General features: G+C 35.8%; 3 protein-coding genes across 7 annotated transcripts in view; 2 read left to right on the top strand and 1 right to left on the bottom strand.

The window, feature by feature from the left end:
- Nucleotides 1-25,841, top strand: part of slc9a3.2 (solute carrier family 9 member A3, tandem duplicate 2) — a 105,036-nt gene that overhangs the window by 22,033 nt on the left and 57,162 nt on the right. The window contains exon 3 of one of the 4 annotated variants that reach the window (XM_087294826.1): nucleotides 240-519. The exons of 2 other annotated variants lie outside the window; for them this stretch is intronic. The gene's annotated coding sequence lies outside the window, so the exon portion shown is untranslated. Of the gene's footprint in view, nucleotides 1-239; nucleotides 520-25,718 lie in introns of those variants that run through there. One more of the 4 variants, XM_087294829.1, reaches the window with a different exon arrangement.
- The window catches only part of lipea (lipase, hormone-sensitive a), a 35,621-nt gene that overhangs the window by 9,482 nt on the left and 298 nt on the right, over nucleotides 1-25,841 (bottom strand). For both annotated transcript variants that reach the window (NM_001316725.1, XM_087294830.1), the window contains exons 2-6: nucleotides 20,028-20,280; nucleotides 6,397-6,681; nucleotides 6,202-6,292; nucleotides 2,166-2,311; nucleotides 249-434 (exon numbers count right to left, since the gene is read on the bottom strand). In NM_001316725.1, the coding sequence (NP_001303654.1) occupies nucleotides 249-434; nucleotides 2,166-2,311; nucleotides 6,202-6,292; nucleotides 6,397-6,681; nucleotides 20,028-20,270 (951 nt within the window). In that variant the 5' untranslated portion in view covers nucleotides 20,271-20,280. The remainder of the gene's footprint in view (nucleotides 1-248; nucleotides 435-2,165; nucleotides 2,312-6,201; nucleotides 6,293-6,396; nucleotides 6,682-20,027; nucleotides 20,281-25,841) is intronic.
- si:dkey-3n22.9 lies at nucleotides 6,401-16,032 on the top strand. Its single transcript, XM_087295483.1, has 21 exons — nucleotides 6,401-7,770; nucleotides 8,306-10,021; nucleotides 10,172-10,311; nucleotides 10,390-10,594; nucleotides 10,674-10,778; nucleotides 11,109-11,302; nucleotides 11,379-11,520; nucleotides 11,694-12,341; nucleotides 12,449-12,496; nucleotides 12,764-12,849; nucleotides 12,960-13,079; nucleotides 13,184-13,231; nucleotides 13,346-13,429; nucleotides 13,572-13,637; nucleotides 14,080-14,168; nucleotides 14,576-14,636; nucleotides 14,792-14,842; nucleotides 14,929-14,973; nucleotides 15,063-15,127; nucleotides 15,251-15,362; nucleotides 15,483-16,032. Exons 1-21 carry the CDS (start codon nucleotides 7,602-7,604, stop codon nucleotides 15,786-15,788), a joined length of 4,500 nt encoding a protein of 1,499 aa, XP_087151609.1. The 5' UTR covers nucleotides 6,401-7,601; the 3' UTR covers nucleotides 15,789-16,032.

Raw genomic sequence — 25,841 nt, 5'->3', positions numbered from 1 at the left:
GTGTTTGATCAAATAGATTTTTAACATGATTTTGATCAAAGTGCCTGCTGTGTTTAAAGCCCCAATATCAACATTGACTATGCAATTTTTAATCATCTAAGTGTGTGTGTGTGTGTGTGTGTGTGTGTTTGTGTTTGTTTGTGTGTGTGCGCGTGCGTGTGTGAATTTCCCAAAGTAGCAGTTTTGGATGCACACATTCACAACTGAGATTATATATTTATCTTTTCTTTTTGATCAAGCACACAAACCTGTCCTTGCCGGAGAACGTGCGAGATCAAGCGCACATTGACTGGTCCAGGGCCCCAGTGTGCAACCGGAGGCTTCACAGCCACTGAGAGACTGGGGTCAGAGGCCAGAGGCAAACTCAGACTCTCAGCTGGAACAGTTAGTGTTACATTCACCTGCACCACACTAGAGGTAATCCTTGTCAAGCCCTTTAAAGAATAAAGGAAATTAAAAAAAAGAGAACAAAAGTGACAATTCAATTTATCTTCAGTTTAAGGTCAGTCAGAAATTAGTGTATCTATTTAGTAAATATGCGTTACCTTAGATCACAGGTGTCAAACTCAGTTCCAAAAGGGCCGCAGCTCTGCACAGTTTAGTTCCAACCCTAATCAAACACACCTGATCAAACTAATTGAGTCCTTCAGGCTTGTTTGAAACCTACAGGTAAGTGTGTTGGAGCAGGGTTGGAACTAAACTGTGCAAGGCTTCGGCCCTCCAGGAATTGAGTTTGACACCCCTGCTTCAGATGAACATAATGTGTCATTTACAATTCTGTAATTGTGTTTGAGCAGGAAAAAAAGATATGCAAAGTCATAAAGCATCTATTTCAATGAGCACCCTTCTGAACGCCTTTAAACGCTACACTTGGAGTTCTGAATTGTCTTTCGTGAATAAGATCTCAAATTCAAACAATTCAAAAACCAGCCTAAAATTGTGTTAGTAGTGTGTTGTTACCATTTCAGAGAGACACTGTTTCACAGATTTATATACTGATACATGGCAAGGTTGACATTTGCATGCAATCGCTCAAATATAGGTCCTGGGGCCTCATGTATCAACGCTGTGAACGCACAAAAATTTGCGTACGCCAGGTTTCATGCCCACGTTTGGATGTGGCCCCAGGTGTTTATGTGCTGTTCTGATGGAGGTTAAACAAAAATAGAAAAGCTTATGTGAAAACTACACAAAGAAAAAGCATGAGGGCGACTTCTTCTGTGCTACAAGTGAGTGTCAAAAGCATAAAGTTGTTGTTTTTCATTAAGCTCCATCTAATGTCAGGATTTTGCACTTTCACTCAGCTCATCGACAGTGTAACCTGCTTGAGCATGAATGTTGACAAAAAAATGCTAGTGATAAGCAATACACATCCAGGTGTGCACAAGGCTTGTGCACAAAATGAGCAGCTGATTTGCTTTTAAAGAGACACAGCGTGTAGTTGCTTGCACCTAAAAAACATTAAGAAGAACAAATATGATAATAAATTATAATTTTGAGCTGAAACTTCACAGGCACATCTTGATAACACCTGAGACTTATATTATTTCTATGGTAAAAATGGGTGCCCTATAATGAAAATTTGGGTACACCAAAGCATAGTAGAATAATAAAAGATCAGTATATGGAAATGGGCATACTGTGAGCCTCAGACACCACTGTTTACTCGTTATTACACTCAAGTGTAAAACCCTGGTGGAAAATTGGCTAATCAGAGGACAAAACAAACTATGACGAGGATGCAAAAAGCAAGATTTACAGATTATACATTTATTTGGCTCCATTCGAAGAGGCATAAGGTATGTTTTATTGCATCTTTTGTTAATTTATAATGTTTATTGTGCAATTTGAAACGCATGTTTCAACAAATACATGTAGACTGCTGAATTGTGTCAAATCACTCAGATCAACTGTCATCTGTTTTCAACAACATTAAAGCTTAAAATACAACACGATACATCTCTGTCACTCTCTTCTGTCAAGTTTAATTATAATCTAGCCTTTATCCACATCTCGTGAGCAAAACCAATTAAACCAATGTCGTATATGGCACCTTTAAAAACGAAACTATACTATACTTATCCCTAACACATAACAATAGTAGAATACAACAAGACAGAAGTTGTTTGTGTTTCATCAGTACTCACACACAGTCTTGTACTTACTGATAAAAGTTCAGTCTCTGTAATATTCCAAAAGGTTTTCCAAAACTGCATATCGAGATTTTGAGTGATGCGCTCAAACTCCGCCCCCCTCAGTTCAGGGTCCACCACATATTTGCCCGATGTAAAAAAAGAAAGAGCAGCGATGCCTGAAAAAAAGAGCAAACCGCAGTAATAAAAGATCTTTAAAGGAGCTGGAAGAGATTAATGTAACTACAGCTGTGTTTTTTGGGGATAACGCACATATATGATAATAACAATAATTATGGGACTTAATGATGAGAATTATTTTTGATAAGAATTATTTAAGACTTTAAATAAGAAATAAACACTTTAATTAATACAAATAATTAATGATGTAACAGGGTTTTACAAAACGCTAAGAATTTACTCCTATAGCCAGTGGAAAATATTTTTAGTTTCCCCATTAAAATTCTAATTTAGCTATTGCTTAGGCACATATTTTAACTAATGTGTAAAAACAAGCCAACTCATGATATATACATATACACGTACTGCATTAGTTTTCTTAAAAAAAAAGACAATTTTTAAAAATGATGATAAACTAAAGTAAACAGTTTGTCCAGGTCAGCGTCTTCACCAGACCACACTAAAAAAAATACATGGAGAACCAGTGTTATTGTTAGGACGATAATTAAACCAAATTGGTGCATAGAGTTAATAAATGTATCTTTTGTCAAATGTTTTTTTTATAATTGTTGGTTGTACCGGATAGCTTTACATGAACAAGAGAAAAATTAATACCTGTTTAAAATGACAACACCATGGCTGTTTCTCAATATGTGTTCTTCAGCATTTTTGCATCCTCGTGTTCTCGTGTAATGCCATCATCAGTTCAGTTTCAAAACTCAAGACCGCAAGAGCGGAGGATGCGTGAGAGTTCCCGGATGTGTTCTTGATATAAAGGATGCGTTGATGCAGACTTGAGCGCTACAACTTGCTTGAGAAGTGCCAGAAGTCATTGCGTTTGAATAAAGGAGGTGGGAAGCACAACATTTATATATATATATATATATATATATATATATATATATATATATATATATATATATATATATATATATATATATATATATATATATATATATATATATATATATATATATTTATTATTAAAGTTCAGAGATAATACTTATTTGTCTCCGGAGTTTCCCTAAATGAGACTGTAAAAGTGACCATTACGTTCACACTGCGAGGCTTAGTACTTAAATCAGATTTTTTCTTAGATCAGATTTATTTTGCACGGCTGTTTACACTGCTCTTATAAATGTGGCCAATATCAGATTGGAAGTGTGAACAGATCATTGTTCTAAACTGACCCGTATGCACAAAAGTACACTTACAGAGAGCACAACATGTCTAATTATGCACACTATGTGTATACTGTATGAGGTAAGCACGTTGTCAGATCATTTTTATAAGATTATTAGCCTTTTCACAGACAACCGTGTTCTGAACCGGCTTGTTCTGCTACTACTAATGTGTGTTTAGACATTGAGACCTAAAATAAGTCATTGAAAACACTGATTATTTGTGTTTTATGAGAATCGCGGTGTGTGGCACTCTGACCACTGGTTTACTAAACTCATAAAGAGTTAATGAGCAGCCGCAGACTGAACTGTGAAGGCGGAGTTGGTTTATCTTTGTTTGCAAAGTTATTTCATTTTACTTCGTTATAAACAGCAGACACGTGCAGAAGGGGGGTTTGGGTGCTCGAGCACCTGCCCTTTTTTCTCTGGAAGAGAATGTTCCTCCTCCCTTGCACACGGATTCCCTATCCACAACACCCACGAAACTCTTCGGCTTCGCTATCAACCTGTGCCTCAGTCGTTAACCAGATTAGTTAACAAGCACCAATTTTTCTTTCAAAATTTTTTAAAAATGAACAACCAACTCTCTGTGGTAATCGCCCTGTGTGCCATTCTACTGTGCTGCTGAGGAGTAGATGATGTCTGCAGCACAGAATGATGACGCAGTTTTTATGTAGAAGTCACATGAAATCCGACATAACCGTTCACACTGCAGTAACATTGCAAACCATCAGATCAAAAATCATTTTCCTTTAAAGAGCCCCTATTGTGGGTTTTCGAAAATGAGCTTCCATGTAGTGTGCAACACAGATCTAAGTGAAGTGAAATATCCAGCTAAGGCTTAAATCTGAAAGTGGACAGTTTTTAAAACTATTGATTCATCTAAAAAAAGAGTCGACTCATAGTGGTTAGAATGAATCGTCTTCATAACGAGTCTTTAGCCGTTTCGGCGTGACGTGACTACGAAACATTGTTGTTATGGGCGCAAACCCGGGAAAATTTAAACCTGCGCCCCGCCCACTAACACGGCCGCGAAGACAAACAAATCCTGAAGTCATGAGTCAATAAGACGCTGTGTTTACCTGGATATTATTGGAAGTGTGAGGGGAAATAATTGATTCAGCAGTCTACAAGCTTACAGTGGGCGATTCATTCATTTGTTAAAGGAAGGATCAGAAAAGACTGATGTATGAGACTTGTGAGAATGGGCAGACAATACACAAGGGGTGCTTGCAAAATAAGGCCAGTTTATTAGGCACAAAGGCAGCCTGCTACACGCTGGTGAGCACTACAACCCCCTGGCTGGGGATGGGATCTTTGGGCAAAGCAGAGTACAGGTAAGCCCTGAGAACACTTCACGCAAGAGGTGCCACAGCAATAATTGCAAATAGAAATGATCTAAGTTACAGCTGAGAAGGGAGAAAAGCTCGGTCACGGAAATTACGCTCAGTAAATGATGTGCACGCTATCGGTTTCATTTTCAATGCTAAGTGCGGTTCATACTTCCCGTGCGGGGGGTTATGACAGTCACAGGGTTACGGCGCGGGCCCGTCCGCCGGGGGCTTGATGAACCGCGCTGGGCATTTGTCTCGCGCTGGGCATTTGTCTAGTGCTGAACGCTGTCGACCAATCGCAACAGGCTGTCATCGGTCCAATCAGCGCAGATTAGCTTTGCGCTAAGGAGGGGTTTGGGATCTATTAAATCGCTGAACGATTAATATGGGAGTCGCTGGGATAATTGGGTAAAAATAAATGCATATTATAAGACAATGAAAGTGTTTTTTGACCTTGCATGCATATCAGTGTGTTGCTGGAGACCCATATAACCGAAATATGACCCTTTTTCATGTATTATATGGGCTCTTTAAAAACCTGTGAAGCTTATGTGACCATCAGTAAGAACGCAGCATCTCATTTCTCACAGGACACGTTCTCTGTTCCTGCGGTCTCTCGAGTTCGCTCTCGGGAACGATCTCCACAAGAACAGGAGTTCATCCTTTGCGTTCTTGGAATTGAGAAACAGCCCATATATCAGTGAATTTAAGGCTTTAGGACCCCGCTGACACCCTGTATAAAAGCTCTAGGGTCATTTATTTGTCTTAGGAATTGGGCATTGAAAAGCTTGTGATGAGATTCAGACTTAAACTGACACAAACACAGATATTACAGTACAAAAACAGGATTGTAGAAATGTGTACACTTGCCATATTAGGCATAAATGCAGAGAACTCATATCTAAGTGATGTGCTGTTTGAAAACAATCCGCTTGTTAAGTGGTGACATGTTGGTGATGGATGTAATACTGTTTCCGGGTCCAAGCCGCCACTCATTTGAGTTAAGAAATTATTTGTTTATGATCACTTTTAATTCATATCACACATTAAAGCTAATTTTATATAAGGTCATAGTGTAAACAATAATCTCTGGGCTTGCTGCATCACAAATACCAAAATTTTAACAATTTATGAAAAAAATGAATGACTTTCTGGCCATCGGATATTAGGCATGGACATATATATTGCGATCGTGATTTTCGAAAGTATTAAATCGCTTTGTAAAAGTTTATAATTACCACTTCATGAGTCTCCCCATACATTTGAATAGAGCTCTTGGACCCGAAAGCCGCTTCGCGTAACGTCACAGTTAACAAGCGGATACAAACGCACAATAGTAAATACTTGGATAAGCCTCTCCAAGTCTGCGCTTACCTAAACCAGTCTGCTGTTTCTTGTAGTTTTCTCCAAAAGACACCATACTGATGACCACAGTCTGTAAAAAAGGCCTGAGAGAGGGAGAGAACTTGGAGAAGAGACAACAGATACCTTTTAGTGTTATAAAAAAAACAAAAAACATTTAAATGATGGGTGAACTTTTGTAAAAAATAAATATTCAGATGATTTCACCTGGAAGCCCAAGCAGCGGCCATAGAAACAGGCTTTGTGCATGGAGATGTACTCTTGCACAAATCTCTCGCTTAAACCTCCTTCCTCTTGTGAATAGAGCTGACCGTTGGGATTGTCATTCAGTAATACCTGTGCCAGGTAAAGTAATGCCCGCAGCTGGCACAGGGCACTACAGTACGCTTCCATTTCTGCCACATTATGGTCCATACGGAAAAACGCTCCAGTGCAGTTTGATGCAATGTAACGGGCCTTATGGGTAATGTGGATGATACAGGAATGAACCACCTATCAATAAAAAAGAGAAAACAGTCAATGATGACCTTATGTGGATATTAAAGGGGTGGTGAATGAAAATTCTGTCATCATTTATTTACTCATGATTAGTTGCAAACTTGTTAGAAAAAGATACAAAGAAGATATTTTGAAGAAAGCTGGAAACCGGTAACCATCGACTTCTCAAGTATTTAAATTTGCTACTATGAATGTCAGTGGTTACTGGTTTCCAACACTGATTAAAACTGAGAAAAATAAATAAATAAAACTGGTTCAGTAAATTTTGGAGAAGGTGCTCGCTGCAGAGCCAATTAGGGGGAGCTAGAGCTCTAGCTCCCCCTCGCTGGAGCTAATGGGTGGGGCATACACGTCATCGGTCCAAGTGGTGCTCGCTGCGGGAAGCCTCCGTCCAAACTGTACAACCTGCATGGCACGGTAAGACATCTGAACCATACCTGTCAACCCTCCCGTTTTTCCCGAATTTCTCCCGTATTTTCAGTCTTTCTCTGAAACGTGGCAAATACACATTAAAGAGGCGAGCATCCCCATACTCAACCCATACCGCCGAACCATCAGGGGCCGCCCTTACTCTTAAATGTGAGTGTTCTGTGCTTTCGCTTTGTTCGGACATAAAAACACGTTAAAATATACACAAAACGGCGTCGGTGGAAGGGCATATCCCTTTTTTTCCCCAATGTTGAAAGGTATGATCTGAACTGTAAAGACAAACTGAGATGTGTATAAAATCTAAATCTTACACTTATCACTGTTTCAACATGACTATTGACCCCTGAAACATTAATCGCGAGTGTTTTGGCATAACTATCAATAGCTAGTAAGCACTAGCATCCCCCCATGTTACGTTTTATGTGTAGTGTTTTATTTAATAATAGTTTTTTAATTAAATGTTAGTATTTGTTTAACTTGCACAGATGCATCAGACAGTACTTTTGCAAGGACAGGATCCACAGCAGTCTATCCAGAGATGTACAGAGTGTTGCCAAAAATACCACTGTGCCTACTGTAAATTTGTGTGTCGACATTTACATGAGATCCGAAATCATGTAGCTAATCACATGCGAAATGCAGTTAAAGAAAAAGGTATGTGTTTGATTTTTTTTTATTACAGTACTGTGGGTGTGAGAAACAAGTCGTACTTGTTACTCTGAATTTCACATACTTTGCTTAATTTTTTTTGTTATTGGTTTCTGCAGTACATTAATTAATTGGAATCATTATAAATATTAAAAACAAGTATATAAATACTCTTAACGTGGCAATCAGCCTACAAGGGTTAATCTAGAGTTTGTCAGGCATTTGTTCCAGCTGAGTAGTAGCATCTTCAGCTAATACTATATTATATTAAAATATATTAATTATATATTAATAGATTATATATTAATCATGGCTTAATTTGATAGAATTACATGTGTTCTGTTTGGACAGAACAAAACTTTCACACACACTAGCCTTAATGTTTGGTGGGAGTGTATAAAAAAATAAATTAAAAGAAGGATATTAATGTTGTTGTGCTCTTGAGTGAGATGTTTCAACACAAAACCTAAGCTTAGGCGATGCACTGTATTAAACGTGTAAACAAGACAATTTGGCTAATTTTATTGTTTCTACGTTTTAGATTTTATCATCATCAAGTGTGGTCTAAAGTGCAGGCCATCACCACATTTTCACTGCTGTTACTGTTCATCAACAGTAATTAGACGCGACAATCTTATTACACATTTTAAAATCTGTAAAAATTCAGCATCTGGACAATCACTATCCCCAGCATCAACAGCACCACCTCCATCTTCAGCATCAGCCGCACCATCACCAGCATCAGTAGCACCTGAACCATCACCAGCATTACCACCACCAGAACCATCAGCAGCTCCAACACCACCACCATCCCCAGCAGCACCAGAACCATTACAAGCAATAGCAGCACTACAATCCCCAGCATCAACAGCACCACCATTCCCAGCAGCAGCACCACCACCATCCCCAGCATCTGCAGCACCACCACCATCCCCAGCACTACAATCCCCAGCATCAACAGCACCACCATTCCCAGCAGCAGCACCAGAATCATTACAAGCAATAGCAGCACTACAATCCCCAGCATCAACAGCACCACCATTCCCAGCATCAGCACCACCACCATCCCCAGCATCTGCAGCACCACCATCATCCCCAGCACTACAATCCCCAGCATCAACAGCACCACCATTCCCAGCATCAGCACCACCACCATCCCCAGCATCCGCAGCACCACCACCATCCCCAGCAGAACCAGAACCAACCACAGCATCATTTTCAACAAAAAGATTACGTGTCCGACAGCAAGTCAGGGTGACTTGCACACACTGTGGCATAAAAATAAATCAAAGGAACTTGCGGGTTCATATCAACCGAAGACACAGGCAAAGGGTAGAGGATATTACAGCAAATCGACATTTATCAAGCCAATGCATTGATGCCAAAAATGGCATCTTTGCTGTTGATAAATCATTCTTTAAGCCATGCTCTCCGATACATGTTCAAAAAAAAACATGGGGTGCAAGCCAAAAAATAATCTGTGAATTAGATGAATGCAACACAAATGCTGAATTTGCAGTTAGGAGTGGAATTCTTCCTTATGAGTGCATTCATCTTAAGTCATTACTCTTCTGTCCCCTCTCAGACATTACACCCATCATTTTAGATGAAGAGGTACTGACAGAAATGGTTACTTGCAGGTTTTTTGGGGATGCAAGGAAGCAGAACTGCTTAAACCTACAAAAGGCAGCTACTGATGCAGGTGTTCCACTTTCTGTTGAGATTACTGTTGCAGGGCCACCATCCAAAAAGTTCATTTCAATATATGAGCCAAAAGTGTCATACCACAGCAGACTGGGTAGGGTAATAGCAGCCTTTGATGCAAAAAAAAAGTCCTGGCACTGTCCATGTGCCAAAGCAAGACAGTCATGTCTTCATAAATCAATTGCAAAATGGCATCTTTTTACTACTGACCGAGATCTGTTCATGACTGCAGCGAGTGATATTACTCCAGATTCAGTAGTGAATAATCAAGAGACAGATTCTGTATCCAAAGCAGTGCCAGGTATAGATGAAGGACATGCATATCCTCCTGATGATGCAGGCCTTCAAAAGATGGTTCACTATTTAGTGAAAAAAAAAGCTCTTCCTGCCCAACTGCCCCAGCATTTGGTTACTGGTTCCAAATCTTTGCAAGATATTCCAAGGCAGTTAATACCAGAAGAAACATCATGCATGGAGTGTGCCGGGCAACTTACTGAGCCACTGCTCATAACAGCAGATGCCAAACTTGTTACTTATACTGGCGTTGTAAATGGTGAGACATGTCAAAATATATCATCGAAATCATTTTAGCTGTATTTCTAATGTTCAAAAACAAAGCAGAGGTCAGTGCACAGTGGACTGCTAGATGATAGAAAGCAAGCAATAATGATACAGTACTTTTTCTTTTGCTTTCGTTTTTTAGGCTTTTCTACATACTGCAAGGAATGTCCTGACTGTGGGATGATGTACAGATATCAAGAATGGAGTAATGGAATTCACAATTTCAATGACCATATACTCCTTACCCTTCATTTGTGTATTGTACTACGTGGATCACTTCAGGTAAGAAAAAACATTAATTAATGTTTTGCTGTTCTTATTTTATGAATGTGTGCCTTACTATGTTTTATACTTTCTTAGACTCACCATTCTGTAAGCCGAGCAATTGAAGTCATTGAGCAAACAGAAAACAAGACCCTCCCTAGAAAAGCCACAATACTTCATGCCTATATGCACTTTGAAGCCATGACTTCACACGACTACTTATATACTTGTTACAAATGTGGATACTATCCACCAGTGGTGGTCATGGACCTTCACAGAAAAGGTGTATTCAATATGCCTGGTAAGTAACAGAACTAACAGCTTTTAATTAATAAATGAAAAATGACAATACATTTTTAATACCATGCTTAAATCTGCAGTAAGTGAAATGGAGGCTCCACCAGCACACTTTGATGGCACTGTTAATATTAAACAATTTTGGGACTCTGTGACGGCTGAAATTGTTTGCAGCGGATTTCTTACCTGTAAGTTGGCCTCCTACATATCTACTTAAGTCTCTTCACGTAAAGTATAGGACTTGTCTATTCCCCAATAGATTGCAGCAATAGTATTGTGATATACACTTTGCATGTTACTACGATTGTTTTGTCTTTATCACAATTGTGATACAACATTCTTAACTGAAAGTAAATTTAAGTGTGGGTTCACACAAGTTGCTAACTTTTGATCCTGTTGCTGTATTTACTCATAGTTGTTTGTTATTGACTATAGCTCCATGGTGTTTCCAAAATAAAAAAATAAAAAACATGCGTTTTGTAATGATGCAGTTTTTTTTTTTTTTTTTCAATTTCAAGGTGGTCGACAGAACCCGTTTGTGGTTGTTCCAAGTTATAACAACTGGGCTCCTTGGATTGGACCAAAAACCAGAAGGGATGAGACAGTTTTAAACACAGAACATGAAAAGCTTCATGCACCAAGACAGGCTACTGAAATGGCAGATCTCCAGATGACAGAGGAGAGACTTCAAGATGCACTAATTAATCTCAAGGTAATAGCATGTTACACTGATTATTGATTCACTGTGTTTGAATTAAGCTAAATATTATTTCTTCTTAAAATAATAGGTGGACATGGTTCGAAAACTGTGCAAGCAATGTGGCTTGGACTCAAAAGGCTCAAAAACAGACCTCATCCTAAAACTGCGGGATGAAATGAAGAACAGGTCATCTTATGATAAGATCTTTGAGAAGGTCTGGGGAGCTTCAGGTAAGATGCATCTTTCACTGTGCAATTAGATCTGTAGCTGTGTCTGTTTATTCCACAGTGTTAAAAAGTCCTTCTGCCAGGAGAATGTAATGTTTGTAGGTCAAGCATACAAGTAGCAGTTATTAAACATTGTTTATGTAAGTTATATTAAATGAATTATGTGTTTTCTATAGGTGGTTGGGCAGCTGTTATGTGCCCCTGTGCAGTGGTGTACTCCATAAAATTTAACTTAAGAGCAGAGAGTCCCAGAGACTATGCTGACATGTTACTTAGCTGGAAGCACTTTCCAAACATAGCCATATACGACTTTGCAAGAGGACTGGCAACACATACTAACTTGAGGGAGCCTGAAAAAATGCCATTTAGCCCACACGAGGGCCGACTGGCTGAAGCAACCACAGACAATCTACAGCTGGCTGGTGAGGGAAAGCTAAAGGTCAGTTTACCTTGGCTCAAAACAAAGAAAACAGATTCAGACACAAACTGCCACCCGATCACTGGGTCATCTGACCACTACACCCTATATGACATTTTCCATGAGAGGAATACAAAGGATGCTCGAGATGCCCTTCGGAGGATTGGACTTGTCCCAGAACTGGCTGGCTGGGTTAACAGCCAGTGTGCTGAGCAGTTATTTGCAGACATGAGGAAGAACAATTATTTTTTGAATACCCTCACACCCTCTCAGCACATCTTTATGATGCGGAACATACTACAACACTACAACACAAATTGCAACATTAAAACTAAAGCCAGCATCCAGAAAGTAGTAGGCAAAGATGTTCAGTTGCAGTTGGATCACAACGGTCAGATAGTAATGGGTAAGTAAATTAAGGTGTTTATTTTGTCAGTTGTTTAACATTGAATTTTTAACTGTATCATTTTCTTATAATCTGTACTGTTGTTGTTTTGTTTTCTTTAATTACAGGAAAAGCTGCACAGATACCAACTGAAGCAGGTGAACCAATACAATACAGTGAGTGACAGAAAACTAAGTAAAGAGCAATAATACATCTGGATTTAACAGTATTAATCTTCTTCATCTTGGGGAATATTTTATGATACTTCATTTTCTACTGCTCCTGTTTTCACATCAGGAGTTTAGATCAAGAAATATTTTTTTTAAAACTTGTGATTGTACACTACTTGTCTAACTAAGCTAAAAACAAGCTTTACTAAGAGCATAAAATATCATTTAAAATATGGATCTTCTCTTAAGACTGTACTATCCCATCTCACTTAGTTCAAAGTGCAATGACAAGCCAGACAGATGAACAAGCAAGCAGGAGGATATGGGATGTTGACTATCTCCCAGCAGAACAGAATTCGGTAATTTATTCATATTGCATTGATTGTCATAAGTATTTTTTATCTGAATTACTGTTCATATTGGTTATGTTTTAATGAGTTATATAACAATGTTTATTTCATTTTATCAGCTGGCTTATGTCTTGGATAGAGCCAAAGATCCAAGTGAGGATTTACTTCAGCTGAGCCCAGTCCAAACATTAAAGAGAAGTGACTTTTGGTCTTTGGCCTTTGATGAGTTAGAGGCAACGGTAAATGTCCATTCATAAACATTATTATGCTGTTGACATAGGGTTGATATGAATGCAAATTTACTAATAGTCATTCTTTTATTTATGATTTTTTTTTAAACTAGATTGCTAATCAGTGCTTTCAGCTCATAGCTACACTTGCAGCTTCACAGGTCAGTTTTATAGCATTTGTTCAGTAATTCAGTAGTTCAGTAATTGTTTAGGAATTTAGAGGTTATGAAAATGTTCCAATGTCATACTGCACTATGTGTTTCTATCTTTTTTAGGGCAAAGATGTGTTTGCTGTCAACAGTTATGTGGTGGTCACGTGGTTGCCTCCATATAACAATGATCCTCTGCCAGCTTTACCTGTTAGTATGCTTTAAAACATGTGGCATACACATTGTTATAGTTTGCTTTTTTGCAATATGAATTGTTAGTGCAAGAAATCATTAATCTTATACAGGATATTCATCATCATAACTGTGGTTCACCATGATTCTCATCTTACAGGATGATGCTGCAACCAAGGACTTTATTTTACTTCCCTCATTGGAGTCAGGGCATTGGATTATATGTGTAAGTTATATTTTTCCATACGTTCGCCTGCTATGCATTATGTAATTTTACTTTTTGGTTGTTATGGCAATAATAACACAAGACTGCATTACGATCTCTCGATTGGTCCAATTCTGAAGGATGCACCAATATTTTGGTAATTGAAAAGTTTAAAGATAAAAGTCACAAACTAACCAGACATCTCATGTTGTGGAGTGTAGGTTTGTTGGTTAACTTGTTTAACATAGTTTCAAAATAAATTTGAAAGTTAGTTTAAGGTCAAGTTTGCACATCATCATAATGTGTTTTAAAACAAGATGTTAAGTCACACTAATGGAAGGAAATTACTTTACAAATGTAAAGTATTTTAAGATTATTAGAATCAGTATTTTCATTTTTTTCTTTGGCCAAGAATTTTCTTCTTCTGTGCATCACCAATTTCTAATGTCATTTTCTTTTACAGATCCTCAAGCCAAAGTCAAGAGAGATTTTATTTTTTGACTCCATGAATCCTAGAGACTTTGGACATCGGAGCTACATTCAGATTTTCAGGTTTTCCCCTGAGGATAGCACATTTCAAGTTTTACCTTTCTGTGTTCATACTAATAACATGCATGGGTTTGAAGATAATACTAACACAAATTAATGTCTTAAGTAAACCAGCTTGTTTTATTATGCAGTAGTCTTTATCTCATTTTGAATAAACTGGCTATAATTTTTTTTTAGCAGGTGTGAAGAGTGGAAGAGGGAATATTCGACTTCATGAACTGAAATGTGTTGCGCATTATGAATGAAGTGGATCTGTTTGAGCTCATATATATATATATAATTCAATCATAGTGAAATCCAAACCCCTGGCTCTAACATAAAGCTCCGAAATTTTTATTGCAAAATGGTCAAGTACGTCTTTGTTTATATGTGACTGCCTGTAAATATAATGTCTTTAATTATTATTTTAGAAAACTGGCAAGTCACATTTCTCCTGGCCATTGGAACATCTCTGTACTGGCAGATTTTGAGGTACAGTTTTTTTTTTACCAACTTCTTTGCTTGTGAACTTTTTTATTTTGGAGTGTTAAGGAAGAATGCAGTCGCAAGTAACTGGCTTTGGATGGAATCATGATGCATTTATTGTATATGGTCTAACTGTACTGTATATTGTTCATAATTAACAGGGTGCGCCTCTTCAGCTTGGCGGAATTGATTGTGGGGTATTCATCTTGATGGTAAGTAGTCTTATAATTGTTGTACAGCTGTGTCTGTGTGCTAAACAGTACATTTTTTTACATAACAATTTTTTTTTTTTTTTTAGTATGCACTCCATGTTACGCTCTTAAAGCCATTTGATTTTGCTGCGGTGAGTTTGTATCAATTTATGGTTATTTGTAAAGCAAAAGGTCTGTGAAAACACTTTCAACAACATTTTTAATGGCTCTCATTTATCAGTCTGACATGCCTAAAATCAGGAAGTGGTGGTGCTATCAGTTAATTCAGACATTTCCTCTGACAAGGTATGATAGTGATAATTACTCTTTCGATTAAAATTTCCATTCTGTGCATTTCCACTATGCAGGCAATATATAAAAGATTAAGCATTGCTTGCTTAAAACAGTAATGTTTGTCACTTCCAACAGTCAATTCCAACAACTAGTCACCCAGGAACAAGAACTGCCAAATCCAGATGACGTGGAAGTCAGTCCACCTGAGTCAGATATGATGAAGATCACCCCAACACCAGGATTCTACGTATGTAGAGAGAATGTTTATGTATTGCTTGAAATGTTTATGCGTTTACCCTTGTTTAAGGTGTTTATGAGCAGCACCACATTAATTACATTATTGTTGGAATTCCTATATTGCACACAGGACTCAGCAGTAATGAAAAACATATTGCTGACCTGTAAGTGGATGGAGGAGAACCAACACCATTTTGCTGGGAAGATTCAACTGCCAAAGATCTTAAGGATGAAGGAGAAAGATGCCTTGTTGGCTATCACAATGCGAGACTTGTTCGTAAGCACCATGTTTTATGAAGGTGAAATGGATGGAGAACAAATTCTGGCTCCCTTCTTTTTCATTTTTCAGAGGTTAGAGGACATGGAAATTTTCTTGCAGGAAATAAGAGACAAAAGAAATATCCGTGTGTCTTGTTTACACAACCCTCACTTGTGAATTTACCAGTGGGGTACTACAATGTAAATATTTTATTTTTGTTTTGTAAAATTTTATACATTTTTTGTGTGAAAACCACAAAGAAACGCCAACTGAGCCGAGGTTCCAGCGACCCAGCACCCTTCTTGCTGTGAGGCGACAGCACTACCTACTGCGCCACTGCGTCGCCCTGTTCTTGAAAAATATGTATTATTTTATATCTTGTTATACCATTAAAATTGTGTGAAGTGTTGTGTTTTTGAAATATATGGACATTTATTATTTTATGACTTCTTATTATGACATTTTATCTACATTTAAGATTTATTTTAAGTTTAGATGCACATTCTGCTAATTTAAGTTATTAGAAACAAATGCATTCATTTCAACTTTTGTAGGACAGAGGAGTATGTGTCTTAAAATACATCTTCCAAATGTTGTTGGAATTCCACATTATTCTGTTTTAGACTACTGGACTGGTAACTTATTACCATAAAAAATTAAATAAAATAAATAAATATATATATATGAGTACACTCCCCACAAATCTCTCATTTAAATTAATATTTATATAGTATGCTTTACAATATTTGTGCATATACATTAGATTAGTCAGCCCTGAAGCCAAATCTGGAGCTTATTTAACAAAATAACTTACAATAATGGTTAAAAAATTAGTAGCCCAAATTTTGTAGTTTGTAATTTTGTTTGCAATATTTTGCATGAATTTATATGTATTATCTTTCAATTTCTAAATATGTTCTGTGACTAAAATATTATTTTAATAACTATATCTGTTTAATTAATCTGTTTTGTTTAAATGTTCCAATATAAATTAGCCATATTCAATGTAAAAATGGAGAAAAATATTCATTTTCAAAGTGGGGTGTTTTCATAAGCACTGTATATATATATATATATATATATTACAACCACCCTCTTGGAATTTTGTGCATACACATTTACATTCCAAAATGGGCAAATTACAGAAACTACAGTTTACAGTTTTTTTTATTATTATTATTATTATTATTATTATTTATTGCATTTATCAGACTATTCAGATTGGTTCATAAATAACCCACAGATTAATGTGGTGGTCAAAAATTAAAGCGGGTGCACTAATAGTAAGCTTTCACATTGCCTGCCAAGTCTAGAAGCTTTTATCTAAAGCAACTCACAAAATGGAGGAAATTCATCTAAATAAGGACAAAATAATATGACAAGCTTACATAGATGCAAAGTTTATAAAGGTATATGACAATAGAGCATTATAGAAAAGCATTTACGTAATTCCGTTTGTCAGAAAAACGATGCTGACTATGTTTAAAAATCATCAATCATAATCCTTAAAAATATTACAGAAATGTCAACATCTTGCGCATCAACACAAGAATTTATTGCCATTACGCTTGAACTTGCACTAATATTAACAGCCAATGCAACAAGAATATACTGCCATTACGGTTGAACTCACACTACTAATAACAGCCACTTGGTGGCGCGTCATGTATGCCCCACCCATTATCTCAAGCGAGGGGGAGCTAGAGCTGTAGCTCCCCCTAATTGGCTCTGCAGCGAGCACCACTTGAAATTTTGGCAGAATTGTCATTTTTGGGTAAACTATCCTTTTAAGATTGTATAAACATAACTATATAGGAATATTTATAAAAAATATATACATTTAAATACACAACTCTTTATTTAATTTGTTTTAAAATATTTATTTGTGGTGTTTTTTTTGCCCTTATTATGATGTATGCATGTCAATGCACTACACATGAGGCTACTGTTAAATTCTAAATAAAATAATGCATTTAATAAGCAAGGAAAGTGTTTCTATCAACTAAATGTGGTTAAATGTAATTAATATATTTACATTTACCTCATATAAATACAGTTGAGATCTGAATTATTAGCCCCCCTGAATTATTAGAGCCCCTGTTTATTTTTTCCCCCAATTTCTGTTTAACGGAGAGATTTTTTTCAACACATTTTTAAACATAATAGATTCTAATTTCTAAAAACTGATTTATTTTATATTTGCCATGATGAAAGTAAATAACATTTTACTAGATATTTTTCAGGACACTTCGATACAGGTTTAAGTGACATTTAAAGGCTTAATTAGGTGAATTGAGTTAACTAGGTAGGTTAGGGTAATTAGGCAAGTTATTGTATAATGATGGTTAGTTCTGTAGACTATAGGAAAAAAAATTGCTCAAAGGGGCTATTAATTTTGTCCTTAAAATGATGTTTAAAAAAATTATAGCTGCTTTTAGTCCAGCCAAAATAAAACAAATAAGACTTTTTCCAGAAGAAAAAATATCATCAGACATACTGTGAAAATTGTCCTTTCTCTGTTAAACATCATTTGGGAAATATTTAAAAAATAAAAAAAATTCAAAGGGGGGCTAAAAATTCTGATTACAACTGTATACGAGCAATATCACGTGAGTAGCGGTGTGATATTGCGTTTATACAACAGTTCAATAGCATTATTGTGTATATAAAAAAGAAAATCAAACACTGAGGGTTTCAAAAATCCTTTTGTGCGAGGAACTACTTTTTTCCGCCATTCATTCACATCTGCATCTTACATCAGAACTGACGTTGACGTTCTCTGTTGCATTTAGGATATCACAATAATTAACCCTGAAAAAGCCAAAGCAAGGCAAACACTAACAGATTACTTTGGTATAAATACAGAACTACAACATAAAAAGAGAGAGAAATTGCCTTAGAATGTCACCTCCTTGTTCTGAATTTTTCTCCCCTCAGGACTTATTATGTGGTCTCTTTTGCTATCTTGTGGCGCAACGTCAACCATCTTTGCTCTGCTCAGTATGACTAGGCCTGTCATGATATCTATCTCTTGTTTTACATTATATAGCACTAAAATGTATCGCGATAAACAATAATATTGTGATTTTTAAGACCATTTTGACACTATAATAGCATCATAATGCAAGTACACTCCTACATTTAATATTTAATTTAATTATAGTCATTTTTACAATCTAATAATTAGAAATCAGAATGTGAAAATGTGTATCATAAACAAATAAATAATAATAATAAATGTTAACAAAAAAGTGCTTGATAAAAAGAACTAGAAAAAAAGTAACATCTATTTTCATTCGTCAGGAACCCACATGAAAATATACTATAGTTATTATTAGTAAATACTAGTTTTAGTTATAGTTTTTTAACCATACTGACACTAACACCTCCAATGAAGAATGAGACGCAGCAAAATCAGCTCATTTTTTTATGTATGAGCGATATACAGTTGCAGTCAGACTTATTAGCCCCCCTTTGAATTTTATTTTCTCTTTTAAATATTTCCCAAAATATGTTTAACAGAGCAGGAAATGCTACACACTATTTTCTATAATATTTTTTCCTCTAAAAAATGTGTTATTTGTTTTATTTTGGCTTGAAAAAAAGCACTTTTTAACATTTTAAAAGCCATTTTAGGGTCAAAATTATTAGCCCCTTTAAGAATAGTTTTTTTTGAATATCTACAGAATAAATCATTGTTATATAATGATTTGCCTAATTATTATAACCTGCCTAGTTCACCTAATTAACCTAGTTAAGCCTTTAAATGTCACTTTAAGCTGTATAGAAGTGTCTTGATTAATATCTAGTCAAATATTATTTACTGTCATCATGGCAAAGATAAAATAAATCAGTTATTAGAAATGAGTTATTAAAACTATTATGTTTTGAAATGTGTTGAAAAAATCTCTGTTAAACAGAAATTGGGGGAAAAGTAAACAGTGGGGCTAATAATTCTGACTTCAACTGTATATATACATATAAATAATTAAGTTGCACAACTTTTTGCTGTCAGCTTTAACAATTATAAGAAAAATTTCTTGTGAAAATGTTTCTACTGTATACATTTCTGACATCTACAACTAGAGAAATGGCTTAAGTTGGCTCTAAAATGATTTTTAAAAATAAATGAATAGAATATAAAGCAATTTTATTTATAAAATTTTTTTGATTAGACAAAATACAGCTTTGTTCTACAACAGACATTCTTGAAATAAAATAATTACAATAATTTATAGTAGGTACCTCAACTAAATATAAAAAAAAAGATTTAAGTTTATCAGGATTTCTCAAACCATAACAAATCACTAACATTTATAAAACCAACCACTAAATTACAGCCAACCGTATATATCTCGCCTACTAAAAACGTTTAATGACATGCAAATATTTGTAACCACCAAATACTGCCGTTACCTTTACTAGTGTCCGGTATCCGTTCCCTGGGGTCTGTTCATCCAAATCGAAATGATGATAGACGGTCATAAATCCAGTGATCAAAGGTTCAACAGCGCGACCGTGTTCCTGAATCTGCTTCATGACCCCCAACAGACGCTCAGCGGCGTCAGCATTTGAGGAATTACTGGAGGATCCATTCAAAGTCGAAATAACATCCAAACAAATCGTCTGCAATCCTGCGAATACATGCTTATGATCCATATCGGACAACCTGAGAGAGCCAGAGATTTCAAAAATAATCAGATGAATGTAAACGGAGCAGGTAACAAAGAAACAAAACAAAAACAATACAACAAAACCCTGTGACAGTCTCATGAATATACACTATTGTTGTTCTAGAGAGAGAAAGCAGAGCCTGACAGATACCGGCCTGTGCCAGGGAATACAAAGACTCAATGTTGGATCACATCGGCGTATTCCAGCAGAATTGAGTCCTTGCGTCATTAAAGTTCAAAAGTACAGTCAAGTGTTTTGATTCTGACAGACACCAATGAAAAGCTTTTAAAAGTATCTGATTATCCTCAGCTATAATTACTGGAAATGGCGTTCCAGAACATGAGGGGAACATGAGGATCATGTCTGGCATGACTCTAGATCTCAGGAGGAAAATAAAAGAGCTGCTTTAATGATCAGATACAGTCAGACTAATCTGTCATGGCCAGTGGTGTATTAATTGAAACATCTTTTTTGCCTGGGGAAATGCCGAATTTGTAAAAGAAACAAGACTTAAAAAGCCCCTATTATGGGTTTTTGAAAATAACCTTCTATATAATGTGTAACACAGCTCTAAGTGAATGAAGAGGTCCAGCTGAAGTTTAAATCTGAAGTGCACTGTGTTTAAAACTATTAATTCTTTAACGAAATAGGCGACTCGAATAAATAGAATCGAATAAATAAATTGAGTTGGGTTCGGATCTTTTGCTTGAACGAGTTGACGTTGATACGGTACCTCAACAAATATGTAGCTCCAGATCCGGTAAAATGTGAACGCGCTTTCCCTTCAGACACTAGGAGCTCGAGAGATTACGGGACTGATCATGACATGAATATATGTCGATCGCTGACAGATGGAGATTCGGTTGCGGGGAATATAGGGTTAAAGTTCATTTTCACTACAGTGTAGCCAACATAGTGTTGTGTTTGCTTCCGTTATTTTTCTGATGATTGATATAATAGCTTATGCTGCAACGCAGGATTCATCAGCCATTTGCTAAAAAGGAAGGAGAAACAGAAACTATTATGTATGGGACTTTGTCAGTAACTGTTACAAATCATTTAGACAAGTTTCTTCTTCCACCGGATCCTAACATGTAAGTGTCATTAAAATTGTTGCCTCGCTTTGTGTAGTTTGCAAAATATGCGTTTAATTGTGTGTTATAAGTTGTAATCGCCCCACCCGGCTTGTAATCATGTGTCTATTATAGATCAGTGCTTTTATTGTGTCTCTCAGGTTAAGCTTTTATGGCTACTCACATATTGCATCCAAAACCACATTGAAAATGCAACTTTTACACTTTAAATGCGTTTCTTAACTCATGATCCTCTGCCATTTTTTGTCTTTGTTATTGCCACCATTAGCTGTTCCTCACACATGTGGTATGGTTAATTTTCAAAATAGTTAAACTCTTGCCACTGCGTAGATTAATACTGAATGTTTGTCGTTGTTATTAATTGGAGTAAGGTTTAAGAGTAGAGTAATATGCTAGTGTTTAACTGCCCTGCGCTGCTTTATTGTATTCCTGCATTGGGCTCTCACATACTCTGTGTGCTACTTCATTGCCGTAGTGGGCGTTTCTCTTTATCTTGCGCTGAACCCAGTCGACCAATCACAACAGACTGGGTCATCCGATCAATCAGCGCAGATTAGCTTCACGCTAAAGCCTGGTTTATTCTCGATGCGTCCGATGATTTCAGCTGGCGGAGCACATGATTTTTTTTTAGATTCAAGCAAACAGTTGATTGGAGTTGAATGTAAACCATTTTCAAAAGATGTTGTCTGATACAGGTACGACTGTACAGATATCATTATCATCTCTGATCATAGAGATAACCAGATGATCAATAATTCTTGGCTAGAAAATAATTATAAGAGGACATAAGAGGAGGACAGAAACTAACCAGACAGTAATGTGTGAATTGTGGAACGGGCTAAATCTAAAAAACATCTGTTTTTAAGTAAGTGTGCTTATTTTTATCTTTTTGCTTTCATTCTTGCCATATTCAAAAAATATTTGTAGAGTAGCCCATGTTCTCTTGTCATTAATGCTTTAATAAACTTTATTAGGTAAAACTGTCTGAGATATGAACAAAAGCAAGTGATGCATCAACATTTAATTAAAAAACCTTAAACAGTTATAAAAATCATTATAATCATTCAAATAATTTATAAAAATAATACAAAAAATAATTAGTTTAAAATTCTTGAATGATTATAATGATATGATGTAGTTGCGGAAACTTTCTACTACTCTGTTTATCCGTCTGACTTTTCGGTCAGTTTCTTTTGACCGCCCCCTGTCGTTTTCAAGAATGTCACAATGGCAAAATCTGCAAGTATAAAAGCCTCATCCGTTTAGTGAGGTGCGTGCGCAGTCAGCTGAGGTGCACGATGTGGCACCAGGCGAAAGTATAAATCCAGCTTTAGGAGGGGTTTGGGAACAAATGAATCGCTGAATGAATATATTATGAATAATTACCTATGATAATTAGGTAAAATAAATGCATATTATAAGACAATGAAAGCATTTTTTTGACCTTGCATGCATATCAGCCTGTTGTTGGAGACCCCCAAAACTAAATTATGACTTTTTAAAATGCAAAACAGGGGCTCTTTAAACTCGGCTTCAGATCATACACACAAAAAAATAGCGTTATCTTTTATCATTTTTTAATTTTAAAAAAGTTTAATCCACTTAAATATATATATAAAAAAATATTTGTGTTGTGAAAGCATTGAGGAATTGTGTGTAACCCAGTGTACACTCAAAAAATACTTTTGCTGCTTGTTTAAACTACTTATTTAAAATGAGTTGAAACAACACAATTGTTTCGTTTTCTTTTGGGACAACTTATTTTATATGTTCAATCCACCTAAATTTGTAAAACAAACAAAATAATTAAGTTAACTTAATCGATTTGTGCTGGGGAATGAATTGTGTGGAACTCAGCATTTTTTTACAGTGTATAGCACTGATCTGAATTATTCATTTACAAGCTGCAGCCACTGTTACAGCTGAGCAGATCTCTTTACTCAGCAAACACTTCAACGGTCTGAGATTACTATTCACTTTCGCTCTTTTACACACACACATCAAACTGCTGGCGGAAAACAATCACTTCTGATCAATAAAGCAACAAAGGCACTTTCACACTTTGATGCCATCTCCGTTTAAGAGTGGGTAAAGGACATTAAGACATTATGTCACTTACAATGTTGCATATCAAGGCTATGCTATACTTTATGTCTCCACTATTATATATGGATTTTGTGTAGTTTTTTTAAATGGTCCCAGATGAATACTATGATGAATAGATGTCCGGCATGCAAGATATAGTTAATATTAGTTAAAGTATAACTGAAACCATAAAAAATAATATGAACTAAATGTAATGCAAATACATTTAAAGTAATAAAAGAAAATATTTTGCTTCAGCTGCAGCCATATTTTTACAGAACTATTTTTACGTTTTATTACAATATTTTATTTTGTTTATCAGAAAAGTTACAAATCGAATAAAAAAAAAAATTACACAAAATTACAAAAATAAAAAGCTAGAATTCCATAATAGGCTATATATTCAATGAGGAAAAAAATATGAGGAAAAAAACATATATATATATATATATATTTATATATATATATATATATATATATATATATATATATATATATATATATATATATATATATATATATATATATATATACAGTTCTGTCTGGTTTTCGAATCTTATTGGCTGACAGCCTTGCGATATTCTGCAATAACAGCCTCTTCACTCTTGTGTATTACTTCACCCACATAGAGTGACAGCAGATCAGTAAACTCACAACAGTGTGACAAATATTGCAGCCGTTGGACAACATAAAGGCTTTTTTTTAGTCAAGAATGTAGTTGTTCAGATTGCAACTATGCAGTTTATTTATAAGGATAGCGCCTATTTTAAATATTTCTAATTTCTGAGATACAGTGTTTCGGCATCCCTCAGCCCATCATACTGAGCAGCGCAAAGACGGTTGACTTTGTCCATCCACAAGATGGCAACAGAGACCACATAATAAGCCCTTAGAGGAAAAGCTCCACGTAATTTCAAACTACAGCTGACCAAATCATTATTAAAGTGGTTCATTATTAAAGTCTCTTTTGTATGTTGTAATGCTGTATTTATGCCATAGTAATTATAGTGTATTGAGTGTGAGATAGGGCTCGCATATCAGACAAAAACTAGACTTGATTGAGGGCGGTGGGCCGGAGGTAAATATACCAAACTGCAAAGTTGTCCATGTAATTTCCTAATTTATTATTGAAATTCATTATATAATTTAATTGATACTATAATCTATTACATTTAAAATACTTTAATTGCAGTAATAAATATACATTTTTGTACAATTTATAATGAACATCTTACAATAAGGCTGCACGGTGGCGCAGTGGGTAGCACGTGTCCGCATGGGTTTCCTCCGGGTGCTCTGGTGTCCCCCACAAGTCCAAAGACATGTGGTACAGGTGAATTGGGTAGGCTAAATTGACCGTAGTGTATGAGTGTGAATAAGTGTGCATGGATATTTCCCAGTGCTGAAAGGGCATTCGCTGCGTAATATATATATATATATATATATATATATATATATATATATATATATATATATATATATATATATTTATTTATTTATTTATTCTGAAGAGGGTCCAGTAAACTTGCCTAGTTAACCTAATTAAGCTTTTACATTGCACTTTAAACTCCTTTTGGGTATACTACACAAAAACTAGTAAGATATTTTGTACTGTCATCATGTCAAAGACAAAATAATTTTGTTATTAGTAATTAGTTATTAAAATGTGATTTAAAAATCAATTCGTTAAACAGCACTTAGGAAATAATTAAAATTAATTTAATATTTTACACAAGAGCTAATAATTTTTTGCTCAACCATATATAGTTTATAATACTGCATCCCTGCCTTGAAATTATTGATTTTTAATGCATTTAATTTTTAAATACAATTAAGTTCAATTCTTTCCAAGATTAGTTTTGTGTCAGCATCAATGCACTGCACAGCAGACATCACACACATCAACAATAGGCTATTTGAACATACACAGCTAAAACATTCATATACTGTGAGTCTTCTGTGTTTATAAATAAACAGTTGTTGTTATTGATGTATTATGACTAACTGAAGATACTGGTTAAAAACAATGAGGTAACCGATCTGACTTACAAGACAGCACTAATATAGCCTAAAATTACCAGGGTTGTTGTATAAAAATAAATTCCAGATAGCAAATGTTTCCCCTTAATGGGTAAATTCTACCCAGCTCAGTGCTTAACAATACTGGTAATAGTGTGGACTATTATAGAAGTCAAGTACAGTAGCCAACTACTGCATACAGCATGTAATAGAAGAAGATCTGGCAACCCAAAGTGCGCGTCGATGAGCTTGACAAACAGCTCCAGGGTGCGATAGGTTTGCTCATTAACTTTCAATGCGATGAAACAGATATCATGAAACCTTTTTTGTATGGTGGCCCGTCACTCACATATTTAGA

The sequence above is a fragment of the Danio rerio genome, chromosome 19 (genome assembly GCF_052040795.2).
Source record: "Danio rerio strain M-AB ecotype USA chromosome 19, GRCz13ab, whole genome shotgun sequence".
Classification (NCBI taxonomy): domain Eukaryota; kingdom Metazoa; phylum Chordata; class Actinopteri; order Cypriniformes; family Danionidae; genus Danio; species Danio rerio.
Note: the sequence above shows the minus strand (reverse complement) of the source record. Positions and strands in the feature narration are given on the sequence as shown.

What these genes read in the sequence shown, in the direction of transcription:
- si:dkey-3n22.9 (XM_087295483.1), top strand. Translation starts at nt 7,602, where the DNA reads ATGCATCAGACAGTACTTTTGCAAGGACAGGATCCACAGCAGTCTATC. An exon ending in CTGTACTGGCAGATTTTGAG is followed by an intron (nt 14,637 to 14,791) that starts GTACAGTTTTTT and finishes CATAATTAACAG; the next exon opens with GGTGCGCCTCTTCAGCTTGG. An exon ending in GTGGGGTATTCATCTTGATG is followed by an intron (nt 14,843 to 14,928) that starts GTAAGTAGTCTT and finishes TTTTTTTTTTAG; the next exon opens with TATGCACTCCATGTTACGCT.